Here is a 19269-nt window from a genome sequence, read left to right as displayed (position 1 = left end):
CAAAACTGATAAATAACAACAGTGGCGGAAAAATGGCGCATGCAAGGTTAGAGTATTTTTGGTGCGTACACACATTTAATAAATGTGACCCCTGTACGGGCGCGAGGATGAGACAGCGCGAATGGCGGGAATGGATGAGGCTGCGCGAATGGCGGGAATGGATGAGGCTGCGCGAATGGCGAGAATGGATGAGGCAGGCCTTTTCAACTGTTTGATGCATGGTAATCACATCTGTGGTTAGCCTAGGCTATGCACAATTAATTGTTTGTGTCGCCTACCTAAACGCACTTTGAACATGAACCATTTGTTAACGTGAGAGGATCTGACACCAAGACTATTCCTATAAAAATTATTTAAAAAAAGAATGATTTATGATTATTATTAGACCTATTATTAGGCTTGTTTTATACATCATAATATAGGCTACTGTTTTTACGCATAGGCTAGTCCAACAATTTCAACATGTTATAATTTATAATTATTGCTTAATACTAGGCCTAGCTATATTATCCTACTATGGTGATAATAAACATTGTTATCATAATCCTAAATATCACTTCGAGGTATGCGTCTATATAATAATAGAACTCATCTGAGATCCCATGTTAGTCAATCCGTGGTTCTAGTTTGGGGTAATTCTAAATGTGTGCCTGGAGGAAGCATGGTAATCAGTGTTGACTATAGTTTATTTTCTAACAGACTGGAGCTTTCACCAGACAAGCGTTTGAGGGGAGAGAGGAGGGACAGGCAGGAGTGAGTGAAGTACGGGCAAGGCTGATGACATCCAATGTTTCAACGCTGAATCATCTACAGCAACAGACAACTCGTGAGTTTGGAAAGTTATAAATGTTTTTTTTTGTTACTTTGTAAAGAGAGCATTGTAGCCTATGTCAAACCTCTTGAACCCGAGACAAAGACTGTTCTGGGGACTGCCCGTAGAGCTCGAACCCACATTCACACTGACAGGCGGAGGAACGGGACAGGCGGAGAGAGTTTGGAAGGAGAGAAAAACTTGTCGAAAAAATCCTAACAGTCCACTTCTGCATCAAGAAATGCCCTAAAATTACGCACAAAGGAGTTTATGGAGACGAGAAGAAGAGTTGTGGTGACAACGAGAGGGGAAAGTTAGAGGAGAGTAGAGCAGAAGAGTGGAGAGCACGGGAAAGTCAGAGAGGAGAATCTAGTCTACCTGGGAAAGGGGTCAGAGAATGAATTAGCGAACAACGAGTGCCCTGTGTCGCAGCCAACAGTAAGGTAAGTGGTTTTGAGGAGTTAAACCATGTTGTTGTCTAACTCCTCGCCTTTTGCTTCAATAAAGATTGAGTTTGAACAGGACCACATGGTTGAGTCGGCTGGCTGGGGGAGCGTGCATGGACTCGTCAGGAGGAAGAAACCAGGCAGGCATGTAATGCAATGTAAATATAATGACAACTATATGGACACTCCTGACCTGCAAACCGATTTTTAATTTCAGAATTGTTTAACACTAGGTTAAGGTTAGGGTCAGGGTTGAACCAGTACCTCTTCTCCTCAAGCCCAGGTCAGGGTTCAGGTCAGGGTTAAGGTAATGATCAGATGCCTTTAATTGTGATCAAGGATCAACACAGCAGTTTAGTTGAGAACTTTGCCAACTTCAGAAAGTTTTCTAACATCCTTAAATGTTTTAAAATAAGTAATTCAAAGTTTGATACCATTTTAATGTTATTAGCAGATCATCTTTGTATAGAGAATGCACATATTTCAGACACGATATTGAGATACTATGCTACTGTAAGTGTTTAGTGTAGGCTACAGCCAGTTTAGATTACTAAAAGTGCCAAAAGTGTAGAAGCCCATTGAATAAAAGGTTATCCAGTTATCTCAACCAGGCCAAAATAAATTCTAGCCCGGAAGGTTCTAGAATGCATCCAGACAGTCATGAGAAGGAAGAAGTGGAGATGGGTTTTCTGAAATAAAATGAATGTCCCATGTGAGTGCAATACATGAAATATGAACATGTCAATGGCTGGCTGGTCGTGCTCCATACCGAGCTGTGACAGAGGCCTTGCCGTCTGTGTTGCTTGAGGAGCACACCAGAGCACAGCTGTCCCACAGAGATGGTCACGCACATGCAGCTGAGCTGGTGCTCTCTAATCCCCCGATGCTGGCCAACTTCTGCATACTCTGTTAGGATTCTGGAACTTTTCTCAAACATTCGGAGGAAAGGGTCAAGATACAAACACTGTATGGTAGTTTGATTTTATGGAAGATTGTTTGTTTGGTTGATTTTATCCTTTTTCTGTTTCCACGCTGTGGTGCTCTGCTGATTGGGGTTCTAAGCATGGTCAATTCTCTCTCTCTCTGTCTGACAGGGTTCTCTGTGTGTGTTGTCTGACAGGGTTCTCTGTGTGTGTTGTCTGACAGGGTTCTCTCTGTGTGTTGTCTGACAGGGTTCTCTCTGTGTGTTGTCTGACAGGGTTCTCTGTGTGTGTTGTCTGACAGGGTTCTCTGTGTGTGTTGTCTGACAGGGTTCTCTGTGTGTGTTGTCTGACAGGGTTCTCTGTGTGTGTTGTCTGACAGGGTTCTCTCTGTGTGTTGTCTGACGGGGTTCTCTGTGTGTGTTGTCTGACAGGGTTCTCTGTGTGTGTTGTCTGACAGGGTTCTCTGTGTGTGTTGTCTGACAGGGTTCTCTGTGTGTGTTGTCTGACAGGGTTCTCTGTGTGTGTTGTCTGACAGGGTTCTCTGTGTGTTGTCTGACAGGGTTCTCTGTGTGTTGTCTGACAGGGTTCTCTGTGTGTGTTGTCTGACAGGGTTCTCTGTGTGTGTTGTCTGACAGGGTTCTCTGTGTGTGTTGTCTGACAGGGTTCTCTGTGTGTGTTGTCTGACAGGGTTCTCTCTGTGTGTTGTCTGACGGGGTTCTCTGTGTGTGTTGTCTGACAGGGTTCTCTGTGTGTGTTGTCTGACAGGGTTCTCTGTGTGTGTTGTCTGACAGGGTTCTCTGTGTGTGTTGTCTGACAGGGTTCTCTGTGTGTGTTGTCTGACAGGGTTCTCTGTGTGTTGTCTGACAGGGTTCTCTGTGTGTGTTGTCTGACAGGGTTCTCTGTGTGTGTTGTCTGACAGGGTTCTCTGTGTGTGTTGTCTGACAGGGTTCTCTGTGTGTGTTGTCTGACAGGGTTCTCTGTGTGTGTTGTCTGACAGGGTTCTCTCTGTGTGTTGTCTGACGGGGTTCTCTGTGTGTGTTGTCTGACAGGGTTCTCTGTGTGTGTTGTCTGACAGGGTTCTCTGTGTGTGTTGTCTGACAGGGTTCTCTGTGTGTGTTGTCTGACAGGGTTCTCTGTGTGTGTTGTCTGACAGGGTTCTCTGTGTGTTGTCTGACAGGGTTCTCTGTGTGTTGTCTGACAGGGTTCTCTGTGTGTGTTGTCTGACAGGGTTCTCTGTGTGTGTTGTCTGACAGGGTTCTCTGTGTGTGTTGTCTGACAGGGTTCTCTGTGTGTTGTCTGACAGGGTTCTCTGTGTGTGTTGTCTGACAGGGTTCTCTGTGTGTGTTGTCTGACAGGGTTCTCTGTGTGTGTTGTCTGACAGGGTTCTCTGTGTGTGTTGTCTGACAGGGTTCTCTGTGTGCTGTCTGACAGGGTTCTCTGTGTGTGTTGTCTGACAGGGTTCTCTGTGTGTGTTGTCTGACAGGGTTCTCTGTGTCTCTGTCAGGCTTGACACCTGTCCCCCCCCCCCCACCCCCTAGTGAGCCACACCCATGGATGAGGAGAGGAGCCCCCCTGTCGGCTCACCTGAGCCCCCTGATGATAGGGACCCACTTCCCCCCACTCCGCATCCCAACCCCTCCACGGACATCCCAGCCTCCACCCCTATTTCAACCCCCACACACACCACAGGTGAGTGAACTGTTGTGGCATTGACAGTACTGAAGGTCTAAGGCACATGTGTCAAACTCATTCCACAGAGGGCCGAGTGACTGCAGGTTTTTGCTCCACCCTTGTACTTGATTGATGAATTAAGGTCACTAATTAGTAAGGAACTCCCCTCACCTGGTTGCCTAGGTCTTAACAGAAAGGAAAAGCCAAAAACCAGCAGACACTCGGCCCTCCTTGGAATGAGTTTGACACCCCTGGTTTAGGGGAAGCTAATGTCATTCTAATGTCATTACATGATGCTAAGCTGCTTTATCAAGTGCCATCCTGTACGTAAGGAAAGGACAGAAAGGAAGGAGGCCCTATTCAAACACTATAAACATGTACCCTTCCTCTCCATCCCATCCTTGGAGTCTGAAAGAGGGGAGAGGGGCTGTGTGTGTGGTGGGTTGGGACATGCCTGTCTCAGTGGATGGGGGAAGTGATTACCATCAACACTGATTGTCTGGATGCTTTTAGAGTGTGTTTGTGTATGAGCTTAACTAAGATAGGGAGATGAGCGGTGTGTGTGTGTATTGTTGTGTGTTGGTGTGCTCGTGTGTATGTGTGCATGTATGCTTGTGCATGTGTGTGTACATGCATACATTCATTCATGTGTGTGAGAGAGAGAGAGAGAGAGAGAGAGACTGTACACACATGGAGTGTTGAAAGGGACCGATGTGTGCATACTGTGTGAGTATGTGTACAGTATGTCTGTATTGTGTGTGTGTGTGTGTGTGTGTGTGTGTGTGTGTGTGTGTTAAAAAAGTCCTGAACGATGTGTTTGTTCTCCCTGTGGAGTAGACATAGTGAAAGTCTGTACAGTACAGTAGGTCATAATGAAGACCAGATCTGTCTCTGTACTCTCTTCCTACCAGGACACCTAACTCAGCTCACTGTCAAAGCAACAGTATGAAGTACAGCAGGGATACTGTGTGTGTGCAGTGTAACAAAGAGCCTGAATGAATGGCAACCTTTGGTGCTTGTAGGGACAGCTCAGGGCTCCCTCTTCTATCCCGCTGTTGGGTTTCCGGTTGAGGTTTGGAGTTGGGCAACAAAGAGCCAACATAAAGCCTGATTGGTCATGGTGAGATTTATTTGTGGAGAGATTTATTGATGGGCGTGAGGGAGGAGGTAGGCGTGTGTGAATGATTCTGTGTTTTGATTGGCTAGAAGTGTCTTTATCCCACCTTTGCTCTAACTCTATTAGCTGCGTGTTTCATCTCTATTTGCATCCTAAAGCTCCAGGAAGTCCTGGTAAGAGGACAGTGCTGTTTAAGATAGGATAGAGGGAGGCGGGGTTAGGGAAGTCAACTGGGATGTCAAGTGATTTGTTGCCATGGGAACAAGCCACAAACATCCTCCATGGTGGGAGGAGTCTTCTATAGGGCAAGCCTGGACCCAGAACACTAGGATCTATATTCTAGAAGAATACAGTAACATAGGAACATGTGGATGCACGTGTGTCTACTGCCTACCACACATACAGTGCATTCGGAAAGTATTCAGACCCCTTTACATTTTCCACATTTTGTTACGTTACTGCCTTATTTTAAAATTGATTCAATTGTTCAACTTTTTATACATTTCTGCAAAAGTATAAAAAATAAAAACGGAAATATCACATTTACATAAGTATTCAGACCTTTTACTAAGTATTTTGTTGAAGCACCTTTGGCAGCGATTACAGCCTCGAGTCTTCTTGAGTATGACGCTACTAGCTTGGCACACCTGTATTTGGGGAGTTTCTCCCATTCTTCTCTGCAGATCCTCTCAAGCTCTGTCAGGTTGGATGGGGTGCGTCGCTGCTCAGCTATTTTCAGGTCTCTCCAGAGATGTTCAGTTGGGTTGAAGTCCGGGCTCTGGCTGGGCAACTCAAGGACATTCAGAGACTTGTTCTGAAGCCACTCCTGCGTTGTCTTGGCTGTGTGCTTAGAGTCGTTGTCATGTTGGAAGGTGAACCTTCACCCCAGTCTGAGGTCTTGAGCGCTCTGGAACAGGATTTCATCAAGGATCTCTCTGTATATTACTCCGTTCATCTTTGCCTCAATCCCGACTAGTCTTCCAGTCCCTGCCACTGAAAAACATCCCCACAGCATGATGCTGCCACCACCATGCTTCACCGTAGGGATGGTGCCAGGTTTCCTCCACACTTGGCACTCAGGCCAAAGAGTTGTATCTAGGTTTCATCAGACCAGAGAATAATGTTTCTCATGGTCTGAAAGTCTTTAGGTGCCTTTTGGCAAACTCCAAGTGAGCTGTCGTGTGCCTTTTACTGAGGAGTGGCTTCCATCTGGCCACTCTACCATAAAGGCCTGATTGGTGGAGTGCTGCAGAGATGGTTGTCCTTCTGGAAGGTTCTCCCATCTCCACAGAGGATCTCAGGAGGTCTGTCAGAGTGACCATCTGGTTTTTGGTCACCTCCCTGAAGAAGGCCCTTCTCCCCTGATTTCTCAGTTTGGCCGGGCGGCCAGATCTAGGAAGAGTCTTGGTGGTTCCAAACTTCTTCCATTTAAGAATGATGGAGGCCACTGTGTTGTTGGGGACCTTCAATGCTGAATACATTTTTTGGTAGCTTTCCCCAGATCTTTTATATAGACAGGTGTGTGCCTTTCCAAATCTTGTCCAATCAATTGAATTTACCACAGGTGGACTCCAATCAAGTTGTAGAAACATTGAGGATAATCAATGGAAACAGGATGCACCTGAGCTCAATTTCAAGTCTCATAGCAACGGGTCTGAATACTTATGTAAAATAGGTATTTCTGTTTTACATTTTTAATACATTTGCAAAAATTTCAAAAAACCTGTTTTTGCTTTGTCATTATGGGGCATTGGGTGTAGATTGATGAGGGAAAAAAATTATTTAATCAATTTTAGAATAAGGCTGTAACGTAACAACATGTGGAAAAAGGGAAGGGGTCTGAATACTTTCCGAATGCACTGTACACCCCCCTCAACACACACACACAGACCTTTGAGGCTAACCATCAGAAATGTAAGTTGGCCATCAGATAATGAGTAATATTTTTTAAGGTAATTCAGTTGTGTTGTTTTTAGTTTCAGTCTTCACAGAGGTTGTCCCAACATGCAGTTCTCCCTAACCACTAGCTCCGGGTAAATGTTACCCATAACCACCTAAGAAGGGGTGTAAAGGGGGTGAGTTGATTTGGGAGGACGGATATGAGTTTAGCTGGGTGAAGAAAAGGAAGGGATGGGAGGGCGGAATGAGTTTAGGTGGGTGAAGAAAAGGAAGAGATGGGAGGGTGGAATGAGTTTAGGTGGGTGAAGAAAAGGAAGGGATGGGAGGGAGGGTGGAATGAGTTTAGGTGGGTGAAGAAAAGGAAGGGATGGGAGGGTGGAATGAGTTTAGGTGGGTGAAGAAAAGGAAGGGATGGGAGGGTGGAATGAGTTTAGGTGGGTGAAGAAAAGGAAGGGATGGGAGGGTGGAATGAGTTTAGGTGGGTGAAGAAAAGGAAGGGATGGGAGGGTGGAATGAGTTTAGGTGGGTGAAGAAAAGGAAGGGATGGGAGGGTGGAATGAGTTTAGGTGGGTGAAGAAAAGGAAGGGATGGGAGGGTGGAATGAGTTTAGGTGGGTGAAGAAAAGGAAGGGATGGGAGGGTGGAATGAGTTTAGGTGGGTGAAGAAAAGGAAGGGATGGGAGGGTGGAATGAGTTTAGGTGGGTGAAGAAAAGGAAGGGATGGGAGGGCGGAATGAGTTTAGGTGGGTGAAGAAAAGGAAGGGATGGGAGGGTGGAATGAGTTTAGGTGGGTGAAGAAAAGGAAGGGATGGGAGGGTGGAATGAGTTTAGGTGGGTGAAGAAAAGGAAGGGATGGGAGGGTGGAATGAGTTTAGGTGGGTGAAGAAAAGGAAGAGATGGGAGGGTGGAATGAGTTTAGGTGGGTGAAGAAAAGGAAGGGATGGGAGGGCGGAATGAGGAATGGAATGAGAACTGGCTTCACTTCCATAGAGGGCAACAAGGACTTGCTTTCATCACTTACCAGCTCCCCACACCCCACCAGCTCCCCACCCCCACCCCTAACTTCACCCTCCCAGAATCCCAGACCAGCACTGCGCCCCGTGTGTATCAGACGTGGAGAATACACACACACACAGGGCCCATTGATTTCTGCTAGCTGGGCTGGCACCACAGGGATGTGTGTTCGTGTGTGGAGAGTGGTCCTGACTTATTTGGTCTATTTGTGCTGTGCTCTGCCCAGAAAATCTGCTACCATCCTGGTTCCATATGGCAATGTAACGGTCTACTCTTTCCGTCTACGGCATGTGCCTAGAGGGCTTACAGCACAGGTGCTTGTACAGTTAACTGCAGGATTGCTGATTCAAGGCTTGCTGTCCAGGTGTTGCCTTCTATCACTACATACTCTCTCTCTCTCTCTCTGTTTCTCTCTCTCTCTCTCTGTTTCTCTCTCTCTCTCTGTTTCTCTCTCTCTCTCTCTGTTTCTCTCTCTCTGTTTCTCTCTCTCTCTCTGTTACTCTCTCGCTCTCTCTCTCTGTCTCTCTCTGTCTCTCTGTCTCTGTCTCTCTCTCTCTCTCTCTGTCTCTCTCTGTCTCTCTCTCTCTCTCTCTTTCTCTCTCTCTCTCTGCCGTGAAGATGCAATCAGTGAGCTTGTTTACATGGGAATCTTTCTACCATTCTAAATACCAACAAGTTTATCCCTTCTCTCTCTCCCCCCGTGTTAGGCTGTGTGTGTTAGTGTGTGTTTTCTCTTCATGTGTGTTAGAGGCTGGGTGTGTAATTTGCTTTCTCTCACTGACGGAAATAAACGTGGTGCAGTTTGAGGCATTTTTACAACATAGTTGAACTATGAAAAAGCATGAGAGTTTGTTTTCCCAACCTCTCCAACTCTGACACACATTTGGCCCTCGCTGAACTGGCCTACGGTAGCTTCTCCTCTGGAGAATGCAGGACAGCAGCGATGCAGAGGTTGTGTTGCTCCTCAACCATAACGGGTCCTTGGAGTGTAGAGAATCTAGACATACTTTCCCCCCTACTGAAGGCACAGAGCAACCCTGAGGTGGTGTGTCAAACGGTTACATAGGAAATGTGGCTATAAAGGAGACCTTTGAACCCTCGTTAGCAGAGATTGGCTGTTGATTCCGTTGACCAAACAGAGATGCGTGGTCTCTCAAACATGTGTTTGTGTGTTTCTACACATCAAAGAGAACCTGACCTGTCATGACCTCTGTGTGTGTTTAGATGCATGCCACAAAGGAGACGCTAACTAAACACTAGCCTCAGTTTTTCCCAGAAGAAGAATCTCTGAGACAAAGTAACACAATGAAATTCCTCTTAGGCCTGTTAAACAGCAGACCGTTTCAGTCTTTAATGAGCTGACACTGCTTCATTCTCTCTAAGCAACAATAATCTGCCTTTCTGGACTCTATCCAGCACTCCCCTCAGAAAGCGCTTTTCTCTCAAGTGTGTCTTTGAGTCCTGGCTGGGTTTCAGGGCAGATTAGGCTATGCTGTGTGTGAGTGTGAGTGTGTGTGTGCGTGAGTGCGTGTGTGAGTGTGTGTGTGTGTGTGTGTGTGTGTGTGTGTGTGTGTGTGTGTGTGTGTGTGTGTGTGTGTGTGTGTGTGTGTGTGTGTGTGTGTGTGTGTGTGTGTGTGTTCATTGACGTGACTGTATCTCCATGACTAATTGTTTTCCTTTTTGTCTTATTAATTTCTTAATTACAACACACACACACTCTCTTAAGGATCTCTGAGGAATTATTGTGGGAATTGTTCTGTATTGTTTGACAGAGTGTGGGGTTGCATTTGTGTGTGTGTGTGTGTTTGGTTTTACAATCCTTGTGGGGACCAGAAGTCTTCATAGTAAATATATAGTAAAACAAGGACAATTCAGACAAGTAGGAACATTTTGCCTATTATTTTATGTTTACGGGTTTTGGTTTTGGTTTAGGGTTACAATTACAGTTACAGTTAGAATTAGGGTTAGGAGTTAAGGTTAGGGTTAGGGTAAGGGGTTAGGGAATATAGGATTTTGAATGGGAATCAATTGTTTGGTCCCCACAAGGATAATAAAACAAAATGTGTGTGATGAATGTATTTGCTGGTGGTGCATTTAATCTATGAGATGTATTTTGCTAAGCGACGCCACCTGTTTACCATCCCACTCGCCGTGACCAACACACTGTGACCAACACACCGTGACCAACACGCCGTGACCAACATGCCCCGTGACCAACACGCCGTGACCAACACGCCCCGTGACCAACACGCCCCGTGACCAACACACCCCGTGACCAACACGCCGTGACCAACACGCCGTGACCAACACGCCGTGACCAACACGCCCCGTGACCAACACGTCCCGTGACCAACACGTCCCGTGACCAACACGCCCCGTGACCAACACCGTGACCAACACGCCGTGACCAACACGCCATGACCAACACGCCCCGTGACCAACACACCGTGACCAACACACCCCGTGACCAACACCGTGACCAACACGCCCCGTGACCAACACACCGTGACCAACACGCCGTGACCAACACGCCCCGTGACCAACACGCCCCGTGACCAACACCGTGACCAACACGCCCCGTGACCAACACCGCGACCAACACACCGTGACCAACACGCCGTGACCAACACGCCCCGTGACCAACACACCCCGTGACCAACACCGTGACCAACACGCCGTGACCAACACGCCCCGTGACCAACATGCCCCGTGACCAACACGCCGTGACCAACACGCCGTGACCAACACGCCGTGACCAACACGCCCCGTGACCAACATGCCCCGTGACCAACACCGTGACCAACACGCCGTGACCAACACGCCCCGTGACCAACACGCCGTGACCAACACGCCCCGTGACCAACACGCCCCGTGACCAACACACCGTGACCAACACGCCCGTGACCAACACACCCCGTGACCAACACACCCCGTGACCAACACCGTGACCAACACACCGTGACCAACACGCCGTGACCAACACGCCGTGACCAACACGCCCCGTGACCAACACGCCGTGACCAACACGCCCCGTGACCAACATGCCCCGTGACCAACACCGTGACCAACACGCCGTGACCAACACACCCCGTGACCAACACGCCCCGTGACCAACACACCGTGACCAACACGCCCCGTGACCAACACACCCCGTGACCAACACCGTGACCAACACACCGTGACCAACACACCGTGACCAACACGCCCCGTGACCAACATGCCGTGACCAACACGCCCCGTGACCAACACGCCCCGTGACCAACACCGTGACCAACACGCCCCGTGACCAAGACACCGTGACCAACACGCCCCGTGACCAACACGCCGTGACCAACACGCCGTGACCAACACGCCGTGACCAACACGCCCCGTGACCAACACGCCGTGACCAACACGCCCCGTGACCAACACAGTGACCAACACGCCCCGTGACCAACACGCCGTGACCAACACGCCGTGACCAACACGCCCCGTGACCAACACGCCCCGTGACCAACACGCCGTGACCAACACGCCGTGACCAACACGCCCCGTGACCAACACGCCGTGACCAACACGCCCCGTGACCAACACGCACCGTGACCAACACGCCCCGTGACCAACACGCTGTGACCAACACGCCCCGTGACCAACACGCCGTGACCAACACCATTAGAGACATATAGCTAGGGTCTGTGTTTCTCTGTGTGTTTCTCTGTGTGTTTCTCTGTGTGTTTCTCTGTGTGTTTCTCTGTGTGTGTCTCTCTGTGTGTGTTTCTCTGTGTGTTTCTCTCTGTGTGTGTTTCTCTGTGTGTGTTTCTCTGTGTGTGTCTCTCTGTGTGTGTTTCTCTGTGTGTTTCTCTGTGTGTGTGTCTCTGTGTGTTTCTCTGTGTGTGTTTCTCTGTGTGTGTCTCTCTGTGTGTGTTTCTCTGTGTGTTTCTCTGTGTGTGTTTCTCTGTGTGTGTGTCTCTTTGTGTTTCTCTGTGTGTTTCTCTGTGTGTGTGTCTCTGTGTGTTTCTCTGTGTGTGTTTCTCTGTGTGTGTCTCTCTGTGTGTGTTTCTCTGTGTGTTTCTCTGTGTGTGTTTCTCTGTGTGTGTTTCTCTGTGTGTGTTTCTCTGTGTGTTGCTCTGTGTGTTGCTCTGTGTGTGTTTCTCTTTGTGTTTCTCTGTGTGTTGCTCTGTGTGTGTTTCTCTGTGTGTGTGTCTCTTTGTGTTTCTCTGTGTGTGTTGCTCTGTGTGTTTCTTTGTCTGTTTCTCTGTGTGTTTCTGTGTGTTTCTCTGTGTGTGTGCGTGTAGGATTTGTGTATGTTGTGTGTGTGTATATGTTTGCATGTGTAATTACTATGGGAGCTTATGGTTATTCAGGGTTGGATGTAACGTTATATGACAAAGCTTAATTGACTGGAGGCATCTGGATTGATCATTGGACGTTTGGATGGTTTGAGAGGTCTTATGTGTGAGGGATCTCTGCTCTGCATGTCTATGCTATGGATGGCTGCTGGCTCAGGGACAGAGATACAGATGTTTGGATAATGGTCTGTGCTCACTCACTCCCTGGGCTTGAGTGATGACAGGACTTGTCTTGGGAACTGACTCCAGGAAACTGGCAGATGTGAATGGCCTAAACTTCTCTGTAAGGGAGAATAATCCAGTGAGAGAGTGGATGTGGAGAGTGAATGAATGGACATACATACAAAGGAAAAAAGTATTTGATCCCCTGCTGATTTTGTACGTTTGCCCACTGACAAAGAAATGATCAGTCTATAATTTTAATGGTAGGTTTATTTCAACAGTGAGAGACAGAATAACAACAACAAAAATCCAGAAAAACGCATGTCAAAAATGTTATAAATTGATTTGCATTTTAATGAGGGAAATAAGTATTTGACCCCCTCTCAATCAGAAAGATTTCTAGCTCCCAGGTGTCTTTTATACAGGTAACGAGCTGAGATTAGCAGCACACTCTTAAAGGGAGTGCTCCTAATCTCAGTTTGTTACCTGTATAAAAGACAGCGGTCCACAGAAGTAATCAATCAATCAGATTCCAAACTCTCCACCATGGCCAAGACCAAAGAGCTCTCCAAGGATGTCAGGGACAAGATTGTAGATCTACATAAGGCTGGAATGAGCTACAAGACCATCGCCAAGCAGCTTGGTGAGAAGGTGACAACAGTTGGTGCGATTATTCGCAAATGGAAGAAACACAAAAGAACTGTCAATCTCCCTCGGCCTGGGGCTCCATGCAAGATCTCACCTCGTGGAGTTGCAATGATCATGAGAACGGTGAGGAATCAGGCCAGCACTACAGGGGAGGATCTTGTCAATGATCTCAAGGCAGCTGGGATCATAGTCACCAAGAAAACAATTGGTAACACACTATGCCGTGAAGTACTGAAATCCTGCAGCGCCCGCAAGGTCCCCCTGCTCAAGAAAGCACATATACATGCCCGTCTGAAGTTTGCCAATGAACATCTGAATGACTCAGAGGACAACTGGTGAAAGTGTTGTGGTCAGATGAGACCAAAATGGAGCTCTTTGGCATCAACTCGCCGTGTTTGGAGGAGGAGGAATGCTGCCTATGACCCCAAGAACACCATCCCCACCGTCAAACATGGAGGTGGAAACATTATGCTTTGGGGGTGTTTTTCTGCTAAGGGGACAGGACAACTTTACCGCATCAAAGGGACGATGGACGGGGCCATGTACCGTCAAATCTTGGGTGAGAACCTCCTTCCCTCAGCCAGGGCATTGAAAATCGGTCGTGGATGGGTATTCCAGCATGACAATGACCCAAAACACACGGCCAAGGCAACAAAGGAGTGGCTCAAGAAGAAGCACATTAAGGTCCTGGAGTGGCCTAGCCAGTCTCCAGACCTTAATCCCATAGAAAATCTGTGGAGGGAGCTGAAGGTTCGAGTTGCCAAACGTCAGCCTTGAAACCTTAATGACTTGGAGAAGATCTGCAAAGAGGAGGGGACAAAATCCCTCCTGAGATGTGTGCAAACCTGTTGGCCAACTACAAGAAACGTCTGACTTCTGTGATTGCCAACAAGGGTTTTGCCACCAAGTACTAAGTAATGTTTTGCAGAGGGGTCAAATACTTATTTCCCTCATTAAAATGCAAATCAATTTATAACATTTTTGACATGCGTTTTTCTGGAATTTTTTTTGTTAATCTGTCTCTCACTGTTCAAATAAACCTACCATTAAAATTATAGACTGATCATTTCTTTGTCAGTGGGCAAACGTACAAAATCAGCAGAGGATCAAATACTTTTTTCCCTCATTGTATGTGTCACGTCCTGACCAGTAAAGGGGTTATTTGTTATTGTAGTTTGGTCAGGACGTGGCAGGGGGGTGTTTGTTTAATGTGTTTCGGGGTTTGTTGGGCAATGTTCTATGTTAGTCTATTTCTATGTCTGTGTCTAGTTTATCTATTTCTATGCTTAGTTTATTGGTTTGACCTTCAATTGGAGGCAGCTGTTTCTCGTTGCCTCTAATTGAAGGTCCTATTTAGTAGGGGTGTTTTTCTATGGGTTTTTGTGGGTAGTTGTTCTGTATGTAAGCTGTGTGTCTCACAGGACAGTTTTTTCGTCCTTGTTGTTTTGATTAAGTGTTTTTGTTTCGTTTTCTTCTCAAATAAATAAGAAGATGAGCATACACATTCCCGCTGTGCCTTGGTCCCATCTTTACGACGAGCTTGACAGAACTACCCACCACCAATGGACCAAGCAGCGGAGGAAGGAGCAGCAGAGGGATTTGGAGTCATGGACATGGGAGGAAATTTTGGATGGGGCAGGACCATGGCACCAGGCTGGGGAGTACCGATGCCCTAAGGAGGAGCTGGAGGCAGCCAAGGCGGAGCGGCGCCGTTATGAGGCATTATACGCGCCGATTGGCAAGTGCGAGAGGCACCCCCAATAAATTATTTGGGGGGGGGCACACGGGGAGTGTGGCTAGGTCAGGCAATAGACCTGAGCCAACTCCCCGTGATTATTATGGGGAGAGTTTGGTGGGGAGAAGAGCGTCGGTCTATGCGGATGTGCGCACGATCTCGCCCATGCGCACGCACAGTCCGGTGCGAGCGATACCAGCCCCCCTCCAGGCTACCTTGCGCCTGCTCTACGCACGGCAGCCATCAGGTCTCTGCACAGCCCAGTTCGTCCTGTGCCAGCACTCCGCCCGTGCAGGGCTACTGTGACTACCCAGCCAGGACGGGTGGTGCAGGCTGTGCGCTCCAGACCTCCAGTGTTTGTTCATGGCCCGGTGTATCCAGTTCCTGCTCCTCGCACTAGCCCTGAGGTGCGTGTCTCTAGTCTGGCGCCTCCAAAGCCAGCACCACGCACCAGGCCTCCAGTGCATCAGCCCAGTCCAGTACGTCCTGTTCGCGCTCCTCGCACTAACCTTGGGGTGCGTGTCTCCAGTCTGGTACCTCCAGTACCAGCCCCACGCACTAGGCCTCCAGTGCGTCAGCCCAGTCCAGTTCGTCCTGCTCCTGCTCCTCACACTAGCCCTGTGGTGCGTGAAAATAGTCTGGCGCCTCCAAAGCCAGCCCCACGCATTAGGCCTTCAGTGCGCAGTCCCCGTCCAGAGCTTCCGACGACAGTTCCTCGTCCAGAGCTTCAGATGACAGTTCCCCGTCTAGAGCTTCTGATGACAGTTCCCCGTCCAGAGTTTCCAGCAACAGTTCCCCATCCAGAGCTTCCGGTGACAGTTCCCCGTCCAGAGTTTCCAGCAACAGTTCCCCATCCAGAGCTTCCGGCGACAGTTCCCCGTCCAGAGTTTCCAGCAACAGTGCCCCGTCTAGAGCTTCCGGCGACAGTTCCCCGTCTAGTGCTTCCGGCGATGTTCTACAGTCCGGAGCCTGCAGAGACGGCCCACAGTCCGGTGCCTGCAGAGACGGCCCACAGTCCGGAGCCTGCAGAGGCGGCCCACAGTCCGGAGCCTGCAGAGTCGGCCCACAGTCCGGAACCGGCGCAGCCAGAGTCGGCCCACAGTCCGTAACCGGCGCAGTCAGAGTCGGCCCACAGTCCGGAACTGGCGCAGCCAGAGTCGGCCCACAGTCCGGAACCGGCGCAGCCAGAGTCGGCCCACAGTCCGGAACCGGCGCAGCCAGAGTCGCCCTACAGTCCGGAACCCAAGGAAAGGCTAATATCGCTAAAACATATCAGCCCAACAGATTATCGGTCATTCTCTACCGTAATTTCTGGACTATTAAGCGCACCTGAATATAAGTCGCACCCACTGAATTTAAAAAAAAAATTATTATTTTGAACATAAATAATGTCTATAAGCCGCAGGTGCCTACCGGTACATTGAAACAAATGAACTTTACACAGGCTTTAACGAAACACGGCTTGTAACAAAAATAAATAGGCTTTAACGAAACACGGCTTGTAACAAAAATAAATAGGCTTTAACGAAACACGGCTTGTAACAAAAAATAAATAGGCTTTAACGAAACACGGCTTGTAACAAAAAATTACAAATTAGCAGTAAGCTTTAGTTGTCTTTTTGCACTGAGTCAATTCCTCACGCTGCTGTTTCCAACGTCTTATCATCGACTCACTAAGACCAAGCTCCCGTGCAGCATCTCTATTTCCTTTTCCAACAGCCAGATCAATCGCCTTCAACTTGAAAGCTGCATCATATGCATTTCTCCGTGTCTTTGCCATGATGAGGGTGACAAAATGACTACCGTAATCAGAATGATGGGAAGTTTGAGAGCGCTCGATTTAATCTAAACCGTAAACAAAAAAGTTGTTTGACCTTAACCCGTTCGGCAATTTCATTGGTCTAATGAAAGCTTCATGCTGCCAAAAAACTGAGCACGTCACAGAATGTGTTTTTTTGGAGAAAAAAAATTGAAAGCGGGAAAAATCCATATATTAGCCGCGTCATTGTTTAAGCCGCGAGGTTCAAAGCCTGGGGAAAAAGTTGCGGCTTATAGTCCGGAATTTACGGTAATTTGCACACCTGCATCCAATCTTCATTAACCACAAGTCCGCCTCACTCTTGATTAATCAACCACCCTCATAGTATTTATACGGCATCCATCTTCACTCCTTTGTACATCTGCATAACAAACAGTCCGTACTGCAAGTTTTTGCTGATCCAATGACCCATCACCACCCCATCCTCCTCCCCATCGAGGCAAAAATAATATCTCCATATGTATCTGTGTTGATGTTTTTGCCACTTTACTAATGCACGCACACACAAACACACACACGCACACACACACACAGACAGACAGACAAAGACACACGCACACACAGACACACACCAACATGTGTGTGTATACACAGCTAGCTCCAGCATTGCTTGATTACTTTGGTCTGATTTGAATTAGAGATTCATCGTTCTCAGACCTCGGAAATCGCTTCACGGTTTGGTGGTTTGGCATGAGTGCCAGCATAGAATTGGCTCTAGTCACATTTGATAATGGGTTCAGATTTGTTTTGGTCCAATGGTGGTGGCTTACTAAGGGCAGACAAGGGCTTGGAGATACAATCCATTTGTTTTGGTGTTTAACCCTCACATGTCTATGAGAAACCATAAGAACTGTTCAAGTTACAGGATAGAGAAAAAGAATGATAGAACAAGATATTGAACGATATAATTATTGATAGAATGCTAGATATACTGAACAAAAATATAAATGCAACAATTTCAAGAATTTTACTGAGATACAGTTCATATAAGGAAATCAGTCAATTGAAATAAAATCATTAGGCCCTAATCTATGGATTTCACATGACTGGGCAGGGGCGCAGCCATGGGGGTCCTGGGAGGGCATAGGCCCACCCACTGGGGAGCCAGGCCCACCCACTGGGGAGCCAGGCCCAGTCAATCAGAAGTAGTTTTCCCCACAAAAGGTCTTAATTACAGACAGAAATACTCCTCAGTTTCATCAGTTGTCCGGGTGGCTGGTCTCAGACAATCTCTCAGGTAAAGAAGCCGGACGTGGAGGTCCTGGGCTGGCGTGGTTACACGTGGTCTGCGGTTGTGATGCTGATTGGGCATACTTTCAAATTCTCTAAAATGACGTTGGATGTGGCTTATGGAAGAGAAATTAGCATTCAGTTCTTTGTCAACAGCTCTGGTGGACATTCCTGCACTCAACATGCCAATTGCACGCTCCCTCACAACTTGAGACATCTGTGGCATTGTGTTGTGACAAAACTGCATATTTTAGATTGGCTTTTTATTGCCTCCAGGACAACATGCACCTGTGTAATGATCATGCTGTTTAATCAGCTTCTTGATATGCCACAGCTGTCAGATTATCTTGGCAAAGGAGAAAGGCTCACTAACAGGGATGTAAACAAATGTGTGGACAAAATTTTAGCCAAATAATATTCTTGTGCCTCCAGAAAATTTCTGGGATCTTTTATTTCAGCTCATGAACCATGGGACCAACACTTTACATGTTGTGTTCATATTTGTGCTCAGTATAGATAGAAAGAATGATACAACAATAGATTGAACAATAGATGCCCTGATTTTCAGACACACATACCTCAGAACCACACACACACACAGAGAGAGAACAGTCAGTGTATTGATGGCGGCTCCCCTGACTAGTGCTTTTATATCTGGTTCAGGTCCTGATTGACTATAATGGAAGCAGCATGGCGGCCGCTGCCTTTGAAATGTTTTCCACATGCGGAGGAGGGACACAGGGAGTGTCTCTGTATATGGGGCAGTGTGTGAGAGGGGGAGAGACAGGGTGTAGAGGAAGCATTTCCCCTCTTCTATGATCCTGCTCACATACAGGTCAACACTCGCAGTGAGAACACACACACACACACTTTTCCTGTTTATCCTAGCATGTTGTTTTGATGGCTTTGATATTTTCCATTAAAGATGAAGAGTATATTGATATTAATAATAATGATGATGATTAGTTTCTCTGTGTAAACATGTTTACTTCTACCATGTTGTTTGAGGGTTTTTGATGTCTCAAAAGTCAAATATGGATTTTAGTTGAGAGTATTTGATTTTGCTAACTAAAATATAAAGGAAAGAAGAGATAACAGTGCAGGCATTCTCACCTTGAAAATGGCTACTGTGTTGTAGTTCATGTGTACTGTTTGTAAGACACCGCTTCCCAGAAGCCTTTTTAAGCAAAGTTAACACACAACGAGACTGTGATGATACATATGTTTTTGCAACAACACAGTTAAAGAATATACTGCAACGTGGTTTCGGACAAAGGAACCAATCTTTTCCGTAAAAGCAGACGTTAGTAGTTTTAGTAGTTTTAAAGTAGTTTTAAAGATGGCTTTTAAAGTTCTCTCAACAGCAGTTTTAAATAAGCTGTTAAAAAAGTAGAAAATATGAGCGAGCGAGGCACTTTGGGTTTTTATAAACCACAGAGAAACAACATGGTGTCTGTAGTAGAGACA

General features: G+C 47.2%; 1 protein-coding gene across 2 annotated transcripts in view; it reads left to right on the top strand.

Annotated features, from left to right (window-relative positions):
- The first annotated feature begins 711 nt into the window (after window positions 1-711).
- LOC106565701 (uncharacterized) overlaps window positions 712-19269 on the top strand; it is a 49427-nt gene continuing 30869 nt past the window's right edge. The window contains exons 1-2 of one of the 2 annotated variants that reach the window (XM_045691695.2): window positions 712-1254; window positions 3685-3869. In XM_045691695.2, the coding sequence (XP_045547651.2) occupies window positions 3731-3869 (139 nt within the window). In that variant the 5' untranslated portion in view covers window positions 712-1254; window positions 3685-3730. Of the gene's footprint in view, window positions 1255-3663; window positions 3870-19269 lie in introns of both variants that reach the window. The other variant, XM_045691694.2, reaches the window with a different exon arrangement.

The sequence above is a fragment of the Salmo salar genome, chromosome 12 (genome assembly GCF_965601325.2).
Source record: "Salmo salar chromosome 12, fSalSal1, whole genome shotgun sequence".
In the NCBI taxonomy this organism is placed as follows: domain Eukaryota; kingdom Metazoa; phylum Chordata; class Actinopteri; order Salmoniformes; family Salmonidae; genus Salmo; species Salmo salar.
The sequence above is the reverse complement of the archived record's forward strand: the minus strand, read 5'-3'. Positions and strand labels throughout refer to the sequence as shown.